General features: G+C 49.3%; 1 protein-coding gene across 1 annotated transcript in view; it reads left to right on the forward strand.

The window, feature by feature from the left end:
* Positions 1-2,370: 2,370 nt before the first annotated feature.
* CCDC175 (coiled-coil domain containing 175) overlaps positions 2,371-15,085 on the forward strand; it is a 45,911-nt gene continuing 33,196 nt past the window's right edge. Inside the window, exons 1-5 of the mRNA XM_073350359.1 lie at positions 2,371-2,380; positions 2,748-2,993; positions 10,976-11,061; positions 14,257-14,368; positions 14,578-14,713. Of these exons, the coding sequence (XP_073206460.1) occupies positions 2,371-2,380; positions 2,748-2,993; positions 10,976-11,061; positions 14,257-14,368; positions 14,578-14,713 (590 nt within the window). The remainder of the gene's footprint in view (positions 2,381-2,747; positions 2,994-10,975; positions 11,062-14,256; positions 14,369-14,577; positions 14,714-15,085) is intronic.

Genomic DNA, 15,085 nt, shown 5'->3' on the forward strand with positions numbered 1-15,085 from the left:
CCTTCACCCATGGGTCTGGCAGAAATGCAGCATCTCAGATACCACAGAATAAAGAAGAAAAATAGGGGTGATAAAATCAGATCTACAGAGATGCCAGGGACCAAATTCATCCCTGGTCTCATTCCACTGACAGAGTGTTTAGTCCTGGGTTATACGGAATGGCCCAAATTTAGAACTGGTTAACGTCATTAAAACAGGTGCAGTTCCCATGAGCCGGAGTCATTACTTGCTTCTGCATTAGTGTACATTGTCCATAGGGCCTAAGAGGGTTGGACAATAAAAATGTGATGTAACTCACTCCAATGTGGCATTCAGGAAGAGTGCAACGTGAGTATAACTGACATGCTAAGCGGATGGAAGAGGGCTGCATAACGGGAAAAGCATTTAACAACATTGTAGTACAAAATAGCCCCTCCACACTTCATGGCATATGCTCCCATTACTTGCTTTTCCTGATGCAGTTTTAGACCCTGGGCGAGCAAGTCACACTCATTTCTCATACTCACTCAATACCAAACTGGTTCAATATTACAACTTACACCCCTTTATGACGGACTCTTTTCCAATTCATGTCACTGTTTAAGTCGCAGAATCATTTGGTCTAGTGGGCCTAACTCCCCTTTATATTATGGCCCACTTGCACCACTCTGCCAGTGTTAAAGGTCTGTAAAGTGGGCACCCACTTTACAGACCTTTAACACTGCCAGAGTGGTGTAAAATGGCCTTAGTGTAACTGAGAATCAGGCCCTAAATATCTATAACTCTATAGATGTGAAAAGAAAAGGAGTACTTGTGGCACCTTAGAGACTAACCAATTTATTTGAGCATAAGCTTTCGTGAGCTACAGCTCACTTCATCTGTATGCATCCGATGAAGTGAGCTGTAGCTCACGAAAGCTTATGCTCAAATAAATTGGTTAGTCTCTAAGGTGCCACAAGTACTCCTTTTCTTTTTGCGAATACAGGCTAACACGGCTGTTACTCTGAAATCTATAGATGTGACTGTAAAGAATGGGACACCTTCTCTCATAGATAGTGGAGGCAACTTTAATGTCAGATTTCTTTACATTAAAAATCTACGCTTCCAAACTAGACATCAGCTGTTTCAGACCCAATTTAATTTTTGATTATTCCACAGATGCTAACTTGGAAGAAGCATGACATATGTAATTGATAATGATGTTACACAGAACAATAAAACACCACCCCAGGCATAAAATAAACATAATTACAGAACAGTTGCCAGTAGAGCAACAGCTTAATTTGTCTCTAGTCAGCAAACTTAGAACACTTAAGTAGGTAGACTGCGGTGAGAGGTGGAGCTGCAATACTCACAAAATGGCTGGAGCAAAGTGGTGTCACTTCCACCATCTCCCTGTCCGGTATTTGGCAGATGTAGCACTTCCAGGGCTGGAACATCTGCTCCTTCATTCCCTTTCTTCCCCACATCCTGCAGCGTTTAGAAGCTCATCCCGTGAGGCAACTGAGTTCAATGCACTAGTGAAAGTAAAAAAAAAACAAACAAACAGGTACTTCAAGGTTTCAAAAAGCAGAGACCTGTCCTGATCCCAGCCCTTAAGCATGGCCCCAGGGTCAGCTCTGTCCAGGGGCTCAATATTCACAGGGTGCAGCCTTTTACTCCCCTCCTGTCCTGGACCTTCAGCATGGCCTCCTCTGCTTCCTCTATGCAGTTGAGAAGTGCAGGGGGATGGGTTCACAGCCAAGATAGCCTTGCAGTGGTCTGCCATTCTCAACTACTATGTGGTGAGTATCCTCCCCCTGCCGCCGCACCCTCCCCCCAGAGTATCAGGCACCCCTCCACCCCACTGCCCTTCATTTTCAGGTTTTACTGATTGTCACCCTTTTTTAACATTTTTGAATAAACACCTTTAAATTCCAGGGAAATTAAACAAACCAACAAACAAACACACACATCCTCCTCAGAAAAACAAAGGGCCTTAGCTACGTAATAATGTTGAAGTCTTTCTCCTTAACTTCTTATTGCCATGCTTTTAAAGCTTGGAGTGGATGGAGTATGTCCTGATGCCCCCTTAACTGGCACTAAATGTAGCTTGGGTTTGTTATTAGTCTATTTTTCATCTCGTGGGCTAATTCAGATCTGTTATTAAACCCTCAAATAATTCGCTAGCCCTATTTTAACCCACCTCTTAACTAATCTGTCATTATTCTTTTATTTGTATGTCTCTAGCTATGATCACCACCACTGTTCCCTTTTTGATTTGTATTGCTAATTAAGGACATAATTCAAAGCCCCTTAAAACCTCTTCATCACTTGTGCTTCTTGCAAATGACCCACTATTATTTAATCTTCCTCATACATCATTAAAAAGACAATGTGCATACAGAGGCCATGACTGTTGGTTGGTAACAGGTGCATTACAATAATTAAGCACAGGGTTCGCACTAAGGTTGTAGGTAGAACCTTCATTCCAAATGTCACCGCTTTAGACTATTTGTTTTAAAAATTGCAATATTGAATGCTATCGTTTCAAATTAATGTATATGTATTTTCAACCTTAACGAGTTTGGGCTTGGTCTGGGAATACACAGTTAAGGATGAGGGAAATTAACAGTGGCTCAGGCACAGGCAAATCTTCACGAGCTAAGAGCACTGTCCCTTCAGAACGGAAATTGCCCTCCCCCAATGCCAGCGCACTTGCCATAAAACAAAGAGGGCTGGCAGCACCGCCTGTCTAACCTGTCTGTCTGTCCGTCCGTCCGCCCCAGGCTGGCGGCGGCGGCGTCTGTTGGCCCTGCAGCCGGGCCCGGGGCCGCCGCCCGACGCCCGCCCTCGAGTCCCAGAGCTCGGGCCTCCGCCAGGGGCCGCCCGAGGGCTCGCGGCGTCCGGTTCCCCTGGCAACCGAGGGGCCGGCTGCGGGCGCGGCGGCGCGATGGAGGCGCCCTGCCGGGGGGTCCCGGCCCCGGCCCCGGCCCAGGCCGCGCTCGCGGCCCTAAGCCACCTGCACGGCGTGGGTGAGCGGGGCGGGGCGGGGCTGGAGCCAGGGGGTCGCTTGAGGAGGCCCCAATAAGGCGCTGCGGGGGCGAGCACCGGGCTGGGCGTGGATCCTGGGTGGGGTCCCGGGCTGGGCACGACCCCTGGACGAGGACGTTGGGCTGGGCACGGCTCTGTGGGGGAGGGGACACCGGCTGGGCACGGCTCCTGGGGCGGGACACCGGGCTGGGCATGGCTCTGTGGGGGAGGGGACACCGGCTGGGCACGGCTCCTGGGGCGGGACACCGGCTGGGCACGGCTCTGTGGGGGAGGGGACACCGGCTGGGCACGGCTCCTGGGGCGGGACACCGGCTGGGCACGGCTCTGTGGGGGAGGGGACACCGGGCTGGGCACGGCTCTGTGGGGGAGGGGACACCGGCTGGGCACGGCTCCTGGGGCGGGACACCGGGCTGGGCATGGCTCTGTGGGGGAGGGGACACCGGCTGGGCACGGCTCCTGGGGCGGGACACCGGGCTGGGCATGGCTCTGTGGGGGAGGGGCACCGGCTGGGCACGGCCCCTGGGGCGGGACGAGACGGGACACCGGGCTGGGCACGGCTCTGTGGGGGAGGGGACACCGGGCTGGGCACGGCTCCTGGGGCGGGACACCGGGCTGGGCATGGCTCTGTGGGGGAGGGGACACCGGGCTGGGCACGGTTCCTGGGGCGGGACACCGGGCTGGGCATGGTTCTGTTGGGGAGGGGCACCGGCTGGGCACGGCCCGTGGGGCGGGACGAGACGGGACACCGGGCTGGGCACGGCTCTGTGGGGGAGGGGACACCGGGCTGGGCACGGCTCCTGGGGCGGGACACCGGGCTGGGCACGGCTCTGTGGGGGAGGGGCACCGGCTGGGCACAGCTCCTGGGGCGGGACGAGACGGGACACCGGGCTGGGCACGGCTCCTGGGACGGGACACCGGGCTGGGCACGGCTCTGTGGGGGAGGGGACACCGGGCTGGGCACGGCTCCTGGGGCGGGACACCGGGCTGGGCACGGCTCTGTGGGGGAGGGGCACCGGCTGGGCACAGCTCCTGGGGCGGGACGAGACGGGACACCGGGCTGGGCACGGCTCTGTGGGGGAGGGGACACCGGGCTGGGCACGGCTCTGTGGGGGAGGGGACACCGGGCTGGGCACGGTTCCTGGGGCGGGACACCGGGCTGGGCATGGCTCTGTTGGGGAGGGGCACCGGCTGGGCACGGCTCCTGGGGCGGGACGAGACGGGACACTGGGCTGGGCACGGCTCTGTGGGGGAGGGGACACCGGGCTGGGCACGGCTCCTGGGGCGGGACACCGGGCTGGGCACGGCTCTGTGGGGGAGGGGCACCGGCTGGGCACAGCTCCTGGGGCGGGACGAGACGGGACACCGGGCTGGGCACGGCTCCTGGGACGGGACACCGGGCTGGGCACGGCTCTGTGGGGGAGGGGACACCGGGCTGGGCACGGCTCTGTGGGGGAGGGGACACCGGGCTGGGCACGGCTCCTGGGGCGGGACACCGGGCTGGGCACGGCTCTGTGGGGGAGGGGCACCGGCTGGGCACAGCTCCTGGGGCGGGACGAGACAGGACACCGGGCTGGGCACGGCTCTGTGGGGGAGGGGACACCGGGCTGGGCACGGCTCTGTGGGGGAGGGGACACCGGGCTGGGCACGGCTCCTGGGGCGGGACACCGGGCTGGGCACGGCTCTGTGGGGGAGGGGACACCGGGCTGGGCACGGTTCCTGGGGCGGGACACCGGGCTGGGCACGGCTCTGTGGGGGAGGGGCACCGGCTGGGCACAGCTCCTGGGGCGGGACGAGACGGGACACCGGGCTGGGCACGGCTCTGTGGGGAGGGGACACCGGGCTGGGCACGGCTCCTGGGGCGGGACACTGGGCTGGGCACGGCTCTGTGGGGGAGGGGACACCGGGCTGGGCATGGCTCTGTTGGGGAGGGGCACCGGCTGGGCACGGCTCCTGGGGCGGGACGAGACGGGACACTGGGCTGGGCACGGCTCTGTGGGGGAGGGGACACCGGGCTGGGCACGGCTCCTGGGGCGGGACACCGGGCTGGGCACGGCTCTGTTGGGGAGGGGCACCGGCTGGGCACGGCTCCTGGGGCGGGACGAGACGGGACACTGGGCTGGGCACGGCTCTGTGGGGGAGGGGACACCGGGCTGGGCACGACTCCTGGGGCGGGACACCGGGCTGGGCATGGCTCTGTGGGGGAGGGGACACTGGGCTGGGCACGGCTCCTGGGGCGGGACACCGGGCTGGGCATGGCTCTGTGGGGGAGGGGCACGGGCTGGTCATGGCCCCAGAGCAAAGGGTGATTACATAATACTCAGTTGTCATTTGCCCTATCTCTGGTCCTGAAGGTCAACGGGGTTCGTGACACTGGGGTGTAAATTGCCCCCCTCTCCAGCCCCACTGTGGGATCCAGACCAAGAGCAGCCCTGCTGCTGGGAAAGGGGTAGGGGAGTGGGATGGGGGTGAGTTGTCTTCCTGTCCAGCTCCACTGCCAGCTAGTTGGGGGTCCCAGAGGCAGAACAGGGGAACAGCTCTTCGAGCATATGTCTCTTGCCTCCTGTGGATCCAGAGGGGGTAATTTGCTGCGATAGGGGGATGAAACAATGGCTCATCCCACTGGGGTTCCCTTCCTTACCCAGATGGATTTTGGGGCAACTCCATGAGGATTCAACCCCCAATTGCCCTATTCCCATCCTACAAGTATTTCCACAGGAGGGTATTCTCTGGGCCAATGTTATTTACAGGACAACCTTTGTAGAGTTTTATTCATGTGTAAGTAGGAAAAGCTACCTTGGGAGGCATATACTTGGGATGCTTTATATGTATTTTACACTATGTATTTGTTCAGATATACCCACACTATGGCAGGCATATTGAGACCCCTATCCTGCAATGAGGTTCCTGTGGGCAGACCCCTGTATCCATGCAGAGCTCATTATGGTAGCAGGGCCTGATTTTGAAAATCGGTATTATTCAAAGTATCAGTTACACATTATTTCAGATATGTCTATAAAATATGACTAAAATATTATTTGTCTGTCATTGCTATGGGCTGTCTTGTTCCTACTTGACCCAGGAGGTGTCTGTCTATTAATGTGACTGCCATAGGCATGTAAATCAGAAAGCTGCTAATCTTTCAGAAACTAGCATTTTGTGGGGGTGGGTAATATGTGTAGACAATACATTTATTTGGTTTGATTGTCACATACACAACCATCTGGTTTCTCTGTGGGACTCAGACTTTTTGGCAAGCATATATGTCATGATCTGTTTAGGTCCCTAGATCCTCATGTTGTTCTATTGCTTCTTATTTTTGCAAACCATTCTTTTAAAATCTCCTTGAACAGGTAATGTTTCCACATGTGTAAAATCCCCTGTACCTACACATAGCACTAGCACCTTGGGAAAACCATACATGGCAAAGAATCCTTCTTTGACCTCCATTTCTGCTGATACATTGGAGAAGTGAACACATTTTACACACTGGGCAAATATTGCATTCAGGTGCTGAGACAGGTGGTGTGAGACAGACGCCTGTGGTCTCCTATGAGCTTCTGCAATGAGCACATGGCATGGCATCTGAAGGAAGAAGGTACTTTGACAAACACTCAAAATACAGAATCTTTCCTTTTGGGCCTTAAGAGTTTGGAAAGTCCTTGAACTGACTTGAATGTCAATTTTGTTCAGGCGATATCTGACAAGAAGCTGGTTGTGGTGCTCCCGAAAGGCCTGGAAAATAAATCTGCCATCTGAAAACACATTTATCACTATATCTGTCACAAGAAATAAAACGCACTCTTGGGACAACAGAAAGGGCTAGAAGATAGATACAACATTGGGAAACTTCAGCAATCAGGAGTTTGCTGCTAAAGCATTAGTGAAAGGAGGTTTTGCAATAACTAAGAATGGAAGAAATTGATTCAGGAGGAAAGATTAACCACTATCTAGGGAGAGGCATTGTATTAGAATAGTGTAAGCAATGAGGTATAGCCAAGAGTAATGGAATTAACTAGAACAAAGAAAAAAATAGATTAGATATTGGGGGCGGAAATTCCAAACTCAAGTTTTATTAGACTGTGGAATACCTTACAAGGGAAATTGTGGAAACCTTTTGTTGGATTCATTTTAAAAATAAATTGTACGGGAGGGCTAGACAGCTCTAGTGATTGGTAATGGGCTATGGAACATTTTTCCTTTAGGTTGCCAGTCAAATCTGGTTGATAGAGATGGAAAGTTGTTATTGTCTGATACCTGTTTAGTGCCCAATGAAAAACATGAATTGTTAGTCTTGGACTAGTTCCTTGTGGTGAGATGTCCGTGTCATAACATATTTACCACTGATAGCCTCAGCTGAGAGCTCAAGGACTGAATGGGGATGGAGGCTGCATATCCTTGTTGTTATCCCTGAGTAGATTTCTTTAGTTTAGGTTTGAGGCAAGTTGGCAGGGCTTTCTGACAACCAGGTTGAGCCCATTGTGCTAGGCACCATACAAATATATAATAAATGTCGGTCCCTGCCCCAAGAGCTTACAGTCTAAAAGACAAGATGTAACAGAGGGATGAGACAAACAGGTGGGTCAGAGTGGCATGAGATGGCGTAACATATAAATATAATAGGATGTGAAAATGCCTAGCCAGTAGTAGTGATCACAGCTCTCTACTTGCCTGGCCATTATCATTTTGCAATTTACCATATGCGTTACAGAGGAGGTGAGTTTTGAGGAGGGACTTGAAGCAAGACAAGATGATAGCTTTATGGATTTTGATTGGGAGCTTTTCTCATGTGTAAAGGGCGGCCTGGCAGAAAGAGCGTGTCAGAAAAGGGGAGAATTGGGAGATCAAGGCTGGTGTTGTTGAGAGAGTGAAGGGAGTCAACATTATGATAACAGAACAGTTACATAGAGAGGGGCTAAACTATCGAAGGTGGGGACTTTGTAAGTAAGGATAAAAAGGTTGTGTTTGATATACTGGAAACAGGGAGCCAATGGAGAGCCTTAAAAGGGATATGTGGCATAGTCAGTGCAGTGAGTCATGAAGATGATCTTAGCAGCAGCATTTTGAACGGATTTGAGGAGAATGAGGTCAGAGTGTTGATCACAGTCGTTAAGGCACAGGATGGTTAGGTCTTGGACAAGAATTTTGGCAATGTGGGCAGATGGATCACTTGATTACCTGTTCTGTTCATTCCCTCTAAAGCACCTGGCATTGGCCACTGTCGGAAGACAGGATATTGGGCTAGATAGACCTTTGGTCTGACCAGTATGACTGCTCTTATGAGAGGAAAAGTCGACTTTTGGAGATGTTGTGGAGGAAAGAAGTGGCAAGTTTTAGACACGGCCTGGGTGTGAGGGTAAGAGGACAGGGCCACGTCAAAGAGGAAGCCAAGATTATGTTCTTGAGTAACAGGAAGGATGATTGTGATCGAGAAAATAGAGGTCTTTGGTGGGGAGGGAGAATAGGTCATGTTAAGTTTCATTTGACAGCTGGATATCAGTAAGGAAATGTCAGAAAGACAGTATGAGATTTTGGGTTTAGATAGACTAAGGTTCCAGAGGGGAGAGAAATTTCTGTGAATTATTAACATAAAGATGGTAATTGAGCTGCGATTATGGATGAGATTCACTCAGAGATAAGGTGTAGGAGGAGCAAAGAAGGGGGCTGAGGATAGAGACCTGCATATATTGCCTTGTCATCAGCAGAATCTTCCTGTGAATAAAGAGTACTTTTCTGCATTTTGCAGGTTCCCTTTCTTAAGCCTGTGTTTGGTTGGGATTTACTTCCTTTAAAAAAAACTACATACCACCTTGTAAATGGGCACTATCCCGTTTAACAAATGGTCCTGAATGTAAGTATGCCAGAAAACTGGCAGATGCATTGAGTCAGATAATAAATGGCTGAATTTTTTTTATTTTATTTTTTTGCCCAAGGATGTGGAAGCAGCAGTTCATAAAGAGCTTTCCCGTATAAAGTTAGAGATCTATCATTCAGGACTTGGCATTCATAGTCAGCTGCCTATAGGCCTGCCCAGTGGGCCTCCTAGCTCAGCCTTTTTGTCTGCAAAATTGGGTGGGCAAGAGGAGAGGCCATCACCATGGAAAGCAGAGAGAGAGGGTGGGGAAACAAGGAAAGACATACTGAGGGAAGGGAAGGACAGCAATACAGAATAGGAAGGATACATTATAATGGTTTGTAAAGGGGACAGCGTTAGCTTTTGAAGTAAAAATGAGGGAGAGAGAGAGAAGACCAAATAAATAAAAGAAATCAAGAGGGAATCTGGGAGAGAGGACAGAATTAAAGCAATGGAAAAAGATAAAGAAAAATCAAGAAAAGACTTGACAAGCAGCAGTGTAATTAGTGACATGATTTTTATTTTTGCACAGTATGCCCTACATTTATCATGTTTCTGGGGAAAGTAGCTCAGAGATCTGTTGATCTGCAAGTGGTAAAGAGATTGCAATGACAGAATGTTGTTGTTGAAATAACTTGTCTCTAATTGCTGCTTACTGCTGGGCCTATAGCGCAGGGCCAAATTTTGCTGTGATTTACCTCCATTCAAGCCAACTATATCCGATGGACCTCCCTTCTGATCTCACTTACGTTGGTTGAATCATGAGTAACTTAATTCAAGTCAAAGGAGTTACACCAGCATAAAAGTGGTAGATTGTTAAAATCGGACCTAGAGACAACAGTGGGGTACGTAGGGTGTAAGTTAGAACTTGGCATGAAGGCCACTAACTTGACATAAAATTCTAATGAAGACAAGGTAGTTTGTAGTTTTCACCCAAGTTAGCAGGTCAAATAAAGAATATGGGCGAGCCTAGGGTTTTACTTTAAGTTAAATATTAAGAGTTAAGAATACACCATTTTTCCCAGTGAAGACAGCCTCCATTTTGTGGTCACAAGTTCATGACAGCCCCAGCTCAGAACTAGTACCCCTGTTTTATGGCACCTCAATAGACCAAAGTCCTTCCAGTTTTTCCTTAAGGATTGGGGCCCTCTGTGGACCAGAGGTCCTGACCATTTGCTGGATCAGAAAGAAGGCTATGGATCAGGTTACTACCAAGCTATTTAACCAAAAATCTTTCTTTGCCTGTTGGTCACTGGAGAATCCAGTTTGAACTAGATTATGTGAACCTCTCCGGGGGGTAGCTTCAAAAGGCATCCCGAGTACCTCTTAGGACAGGGGTTCTCAACATTTTTTTTCTGAGGCCCCCCCTACCATGCTATAAAAACCTGCATGGCCCTCCTGTGCCATGACAACTGTTTTTCTGCATTGAAAAGGTCATTGTTAAGAGGTAGCAAGCAGGGCAATTGTCCAGGACCCCACGCCACAGGGGCACCATGAAGCTAAGTTGCTCAGGCTTCAGCTTCAGCCCTGGGTGATGGGGCTTTCTGCCATGGGCCCTAGTGAGTCGAAAGTTGGCCATGCTTGGCAAACACCCTGAAACCTGCCCATGGCCCGCCAGGGGCCCCCAGACTCCTGGTTGAGAACCATTGTCCTAGGAAACCAGATTCATATGTATTGTCCCAAATAGTTCTTTGAAGATCTTAATTCTTCCCAAATATTGCATTAATTGTGTCTTCTTCCTAAAAAAGTTCTGTACAGTCCCACAATAATACATAAACCTTTGCATTTTAATACAATGAACTCCTAAACTACTTAAGCCTAATATAGTAGGGTTTAACTTAGTTCAGTAAGGTTTATCCAGTATTTTGTCATGTCTGTCATGATATGTTCCCCTAGAACTTTATACTTAATTTCTTATGTCTTTAATTTGAGGAATGTAAAAGGTGCTGCCCTAGTTTAGAACCATGAAAGTAATCAATTTAACAAATAGTTTTGGAATAAAGCCTTCTCTTTTAGAATAACACTTATAAAATAATGTAGCAGTATGAATAGATAATTTAAGGTTAAGGGAAAAAATTTGAAGCTTTTAATTTTATAATGTTTTCAATTTAGAAATACAACTGAAAAATGAAGCGTATGCATTCAGTGAGGAAGCTGTGCAGCACCTTGAAGATGCTGTTGAAGCTATTAAGAAACTGGTAACATAAAACGTGAAAGTATATTTAGAGTCACTTGTACATGAGAAAGATTTACAGTGTGAAATGTGTGAAATTAATATTTTACTGTTGTATCGTAAGCAACTTTCTGTCTGAAGGTCATATTTTCCCATCAGAGAAGGGAAGACAACTCCAGCTGAAAAAGTCAGTGGAAGCTGTGCATGCACTTTGCAATGTGCACAATTTGGCCCTAATAATATAACCCAACTAATCCAACCCTACCAAGATAAATCACACAGCCAGGGAAAATGTGGGATTCTGTTACTTTGGAGCAGGGGCAGATGTAAGCTCCCAATTCAATGGGTGTACTAGACCACATCCAGCCCTGCTCCTGCTCCCCCTGCTCCCCTTCTCATCTCCCCCCAGGATGTAAGGAAGTTGCCATTGCAGCCTGGAGTGGGCAGGAGCGTACTAATGAGGTACCCCTGCCCCAGAGGCAATGGCACAGGCTCCCCCGCTTTCCCCACACCATAGCTCCCTGCCAGGCTGGACAAGGAGAACAGTCTGATTTGCCCCTTCTGCCCCCACACCTAAATCCTTAGTGCTCTCTGCTTATTCAAGGCTTCCTGTTGGTGCATGGCACTGAGAGGAGCTGTAGTGGGTTCTGACAGGAGGGACAGGAAGGCAGAGTTGGACCTGGATGCTGGCCATGCTCCCCCCAAGCAGGAGTGCTCCCTGTCCACCCTCTATACCTTCCTGCTGGCTCGAGGCTTCCCGCCGCTGCTTGGCACTGAGAGGAACTGCTGCAGGTTCTGGCAGGAGAAGGGATCTGGGTGCCAGTTGGGAGACATGACATGCAGTCATGGAAGTGCACATGTGGGCTCGATGTCTATGGGTGCAGTTGCAGCCATGGACCCTGACTAGAGCTGCCAGTGCTTTGGAGAACTTCCCTAGGACTAGGACCAGTCCACACTTTGCGTAAGTGTATGCACTTGCACTGAAGTCAAGAGAGGAAGGATGCTCTTGTGGTCAATGCAATGGACTGGGACTCCAGATCTGGGTTCCCAGCGCTCTCACAGATTTCCTGTTTTGGTTTAGAGCAAATGATTTAGGCCCCAGTCTTGCAACGAGCTTGTGTACGTGGAACCTCACTGAAATTAATGGGGCTCCACATGAGTGCCAAGTCTGCTTGTGAAGGGCTCTTTGGAGGATAAGAGCCTTATTCTTTCACTTAATCCCCTCTGTATGAATGAGAAGAATACTTCCGTGTCTCAAAGGGTTATTGTGAGGATACATCCATTATTGATTGTGAGGTGCCCAGATGCTACAGTGATCAGCACTACAGAGAAGCCTGTATTAAAAAATAAAGCAAATAAGTAATTTTGACGTGGGTGTTTTTCCCTCTGACCCCAATGCACTCTTTCCTGGAGCAATTCTTAGTGTCCTTCACTACAGAGAGATGAGAACTCCCATATGCATGGTTAGGGTGTCATCAGTGATATTTCTTAACTGGGAATGGCTGTTCATAGATGATTGGCATCTGTCATAAGGACATGGTAGACATTTAAAGCCAAAGTGGTTTCAAATAAAATGTGTTTTAAAAAATCTCTTTAATTGATCTGCTGGTAAATGTAAATCTCTTATAAAACTCTCCTTTCCCACTTCAATACTACTCTAACTCACCTATTTCAACCCTTCTCTTCAGTAATTAATCATTAAGGCTGCAATTCTGTCATGGAGGTTGCAGAAGTCATGGATTCCGTGACTTGCCATGACCTCCATGACTTTTGCGGCTGCTGTGGCTGACCTCAGGGCCAGCTGTTCGGGCGCCCTGCAGCCAGCCGCACTGGCTGCTGCTGGAGCAGCCCTGAGGCCAGCCCCACTGGCCGCTGCTTGGAAGGCCTCAGGCAACAGGCCCCAGGGAGTACCTGAGCAGCAGTCCTGGGGGCAGCCCTGGGGAACGCCCAGACACCAGGACCTTGGAGTAGCCAGTGGCTGAGGGCAGTCAGCCCCTTCGGCCAGTGCAGGAGCTAGCCATTGGTCCCTGGGACCCCCCCAGAGCAACAGTGTTCTGGGGCTCCCCAGAGCAGCAGCACCCCATGCCCCCAGGAGCTGCTAAGTTTTAGTCAGGGGTATTTATATTGTAAAAGTCATGGACAGGTCACGGGCCATGAATTTTTGTTTATTGCCCGTGATCTGTCCATGACTTTTACTAAAAATACCCGTGACTAAATCTTAGCCTTATTCATCTTATTAATCAGCTTACTCATGAGTTATTTTTATGTCACTAGCTCAGTTCAGTAAAAGTGTTTTCTTTTTCACTTTTACTGCTAATTGAGGCTATAATTCCTCTCCAGTGAAACCTTCATATTTTCATTGTGTTTCTTGTATATTATTGCCAGCTCTTCAGTCTTTCTACACTTAAGAAGAGCAATGTGTACTGGGTGTAAGTGTAGGCATGTAGAATTGAGTATTTGAGGAATGGGTCTTGGGCTACCTCTTTTCTTTCCATCTTGCTTAGGCTGGTGAAGATAGCCGTTAGCAAAACTGAAGGGAAGGCACAAAAAGGCAGGTCAGGCATTAGGCAACCACCTAATTGTCTTGTAGGCAATCGCCTAGGTCACCACTTATTTATGGATCAGCCACTCTTCCTCACCCACCTCCAGCTGGAAGCTGTATCAGCACAGCATTGATCCAACCCTCCCTCCCCTCCCATACAGTTTCAGAGGTCTGCCCCTTTAAGAGCTCCTCTCAGCACTGACTCCAGCCTAGCTTTGATGGGTGCCTATTTAAGGGTGCCTCCAACACACACACCCTAGGGGTTCATAGCCAGGAGCTGACCTGCCAGTGTGCTAGCCCAGGATTTGAGGGTTTTTTTCTGACATTTAAATAATGTCCCCCCCCAAAAAAAACCCAGAAGCTGAGAGCCAGGATCTGCCCCAACAATGTTGTTCTTGCGCAGCTGCTCCCCCAACACAGCTTTTAGAGTGGGGAGAGGGTCTGTCCCTTTAAGAACTGTCCCACATGAGAAGCCTTTTACCACACCAACATGGCTCTGGCCAGCCCTCCATGGGACAAGGTTTTTTGGAGGGTGGGAGTGCCTAGGCTAGGGTAGCCATGTATAAAGGGGGAGAATTAAGAGTTTAGTAGCCCCAAAGCACTTTTTCACATATTGTTCTGTTAAGTGATTGAGGTTGAATCTAACCTTTACGTGATCATCTATTTGTTAATTGTCAGGAAAAATTAAGAAGACATACCCTTGAACTTCTAGAAGAGGAGACTATAAAAAATAGTAATCTCCGTTTAAAACTCCAGAATCTTCCAGAAATGGTTACCAAGGAGTTGGAAGGTAGTGTCAAGTTAACCAACTCTGAGAATATAAGTGGGGAGACAAAATAGAAATAAATATAAATAAAGTAAGAGAATCGCAGCTGGGGACCTATAGTTGACAGTTCCTACAGTAATGCATTAAAGATTACAGAAAATAAGCCATATTCAGATTGTTGTTATACAGGTTTGTTTGGTTTTTTGCAACAACTGCACATGTTATATTTCTAGCTCTTGTTGCTGCGGCCCGTGAATCCAGTACTGCTAAGATAAATCAATTACAGACTGCACTGAAAAACATCACGTGTGAAATCGAATCACTGAATCGGGAACAAATCCTTTGTGAAACACAGAATGCTGCTATGTGGTATGTATGTATTAGCTTCAAGGTTCAGTAAATCATATTGATAGAGTATTAAAGAGAAATGAAATGGAATCAGAGCCTGGTGAACGAGTGCTTGTCCCTCGCTTTTGCAGCAAGCTGCAAATCTTCCTAGGCAGCTCTTTGCTGCAGTAGCAGCCCTGCTTTTGAAGATCTTGTTTATTGAGCTGCTGTCACTGCCTGAGCCTGATGCCATCTGTCCCTTGCTGTAATGATAGATTGGCTTATGGAAAAGTGTCTACAGATCTGGCTATGATGACAGCGGCAGAGGGAGAGCCTTCTGCCTGCAACAGTGAATGTCAGAGGACAGTCAGAAATAAGGATAGTTTTAAATTTGCAGCCCCAGATCACCACCTG

The sequence above is a fragment of the Lepidochelys kempii genome, chromosome 6 (assembly GCF_965140265.1).
Source record: "Lepidochelys kempii isolate rLepKem1 chromosome 6, rLepKem1.hap2, whole genome shotgun sequence".
NCBI classification, from domain to species: Eukaryota; Metazoa; Chordata; order Testudines; family Cheloniidae; genus Lepidochelys; species Lepidochelys kempii.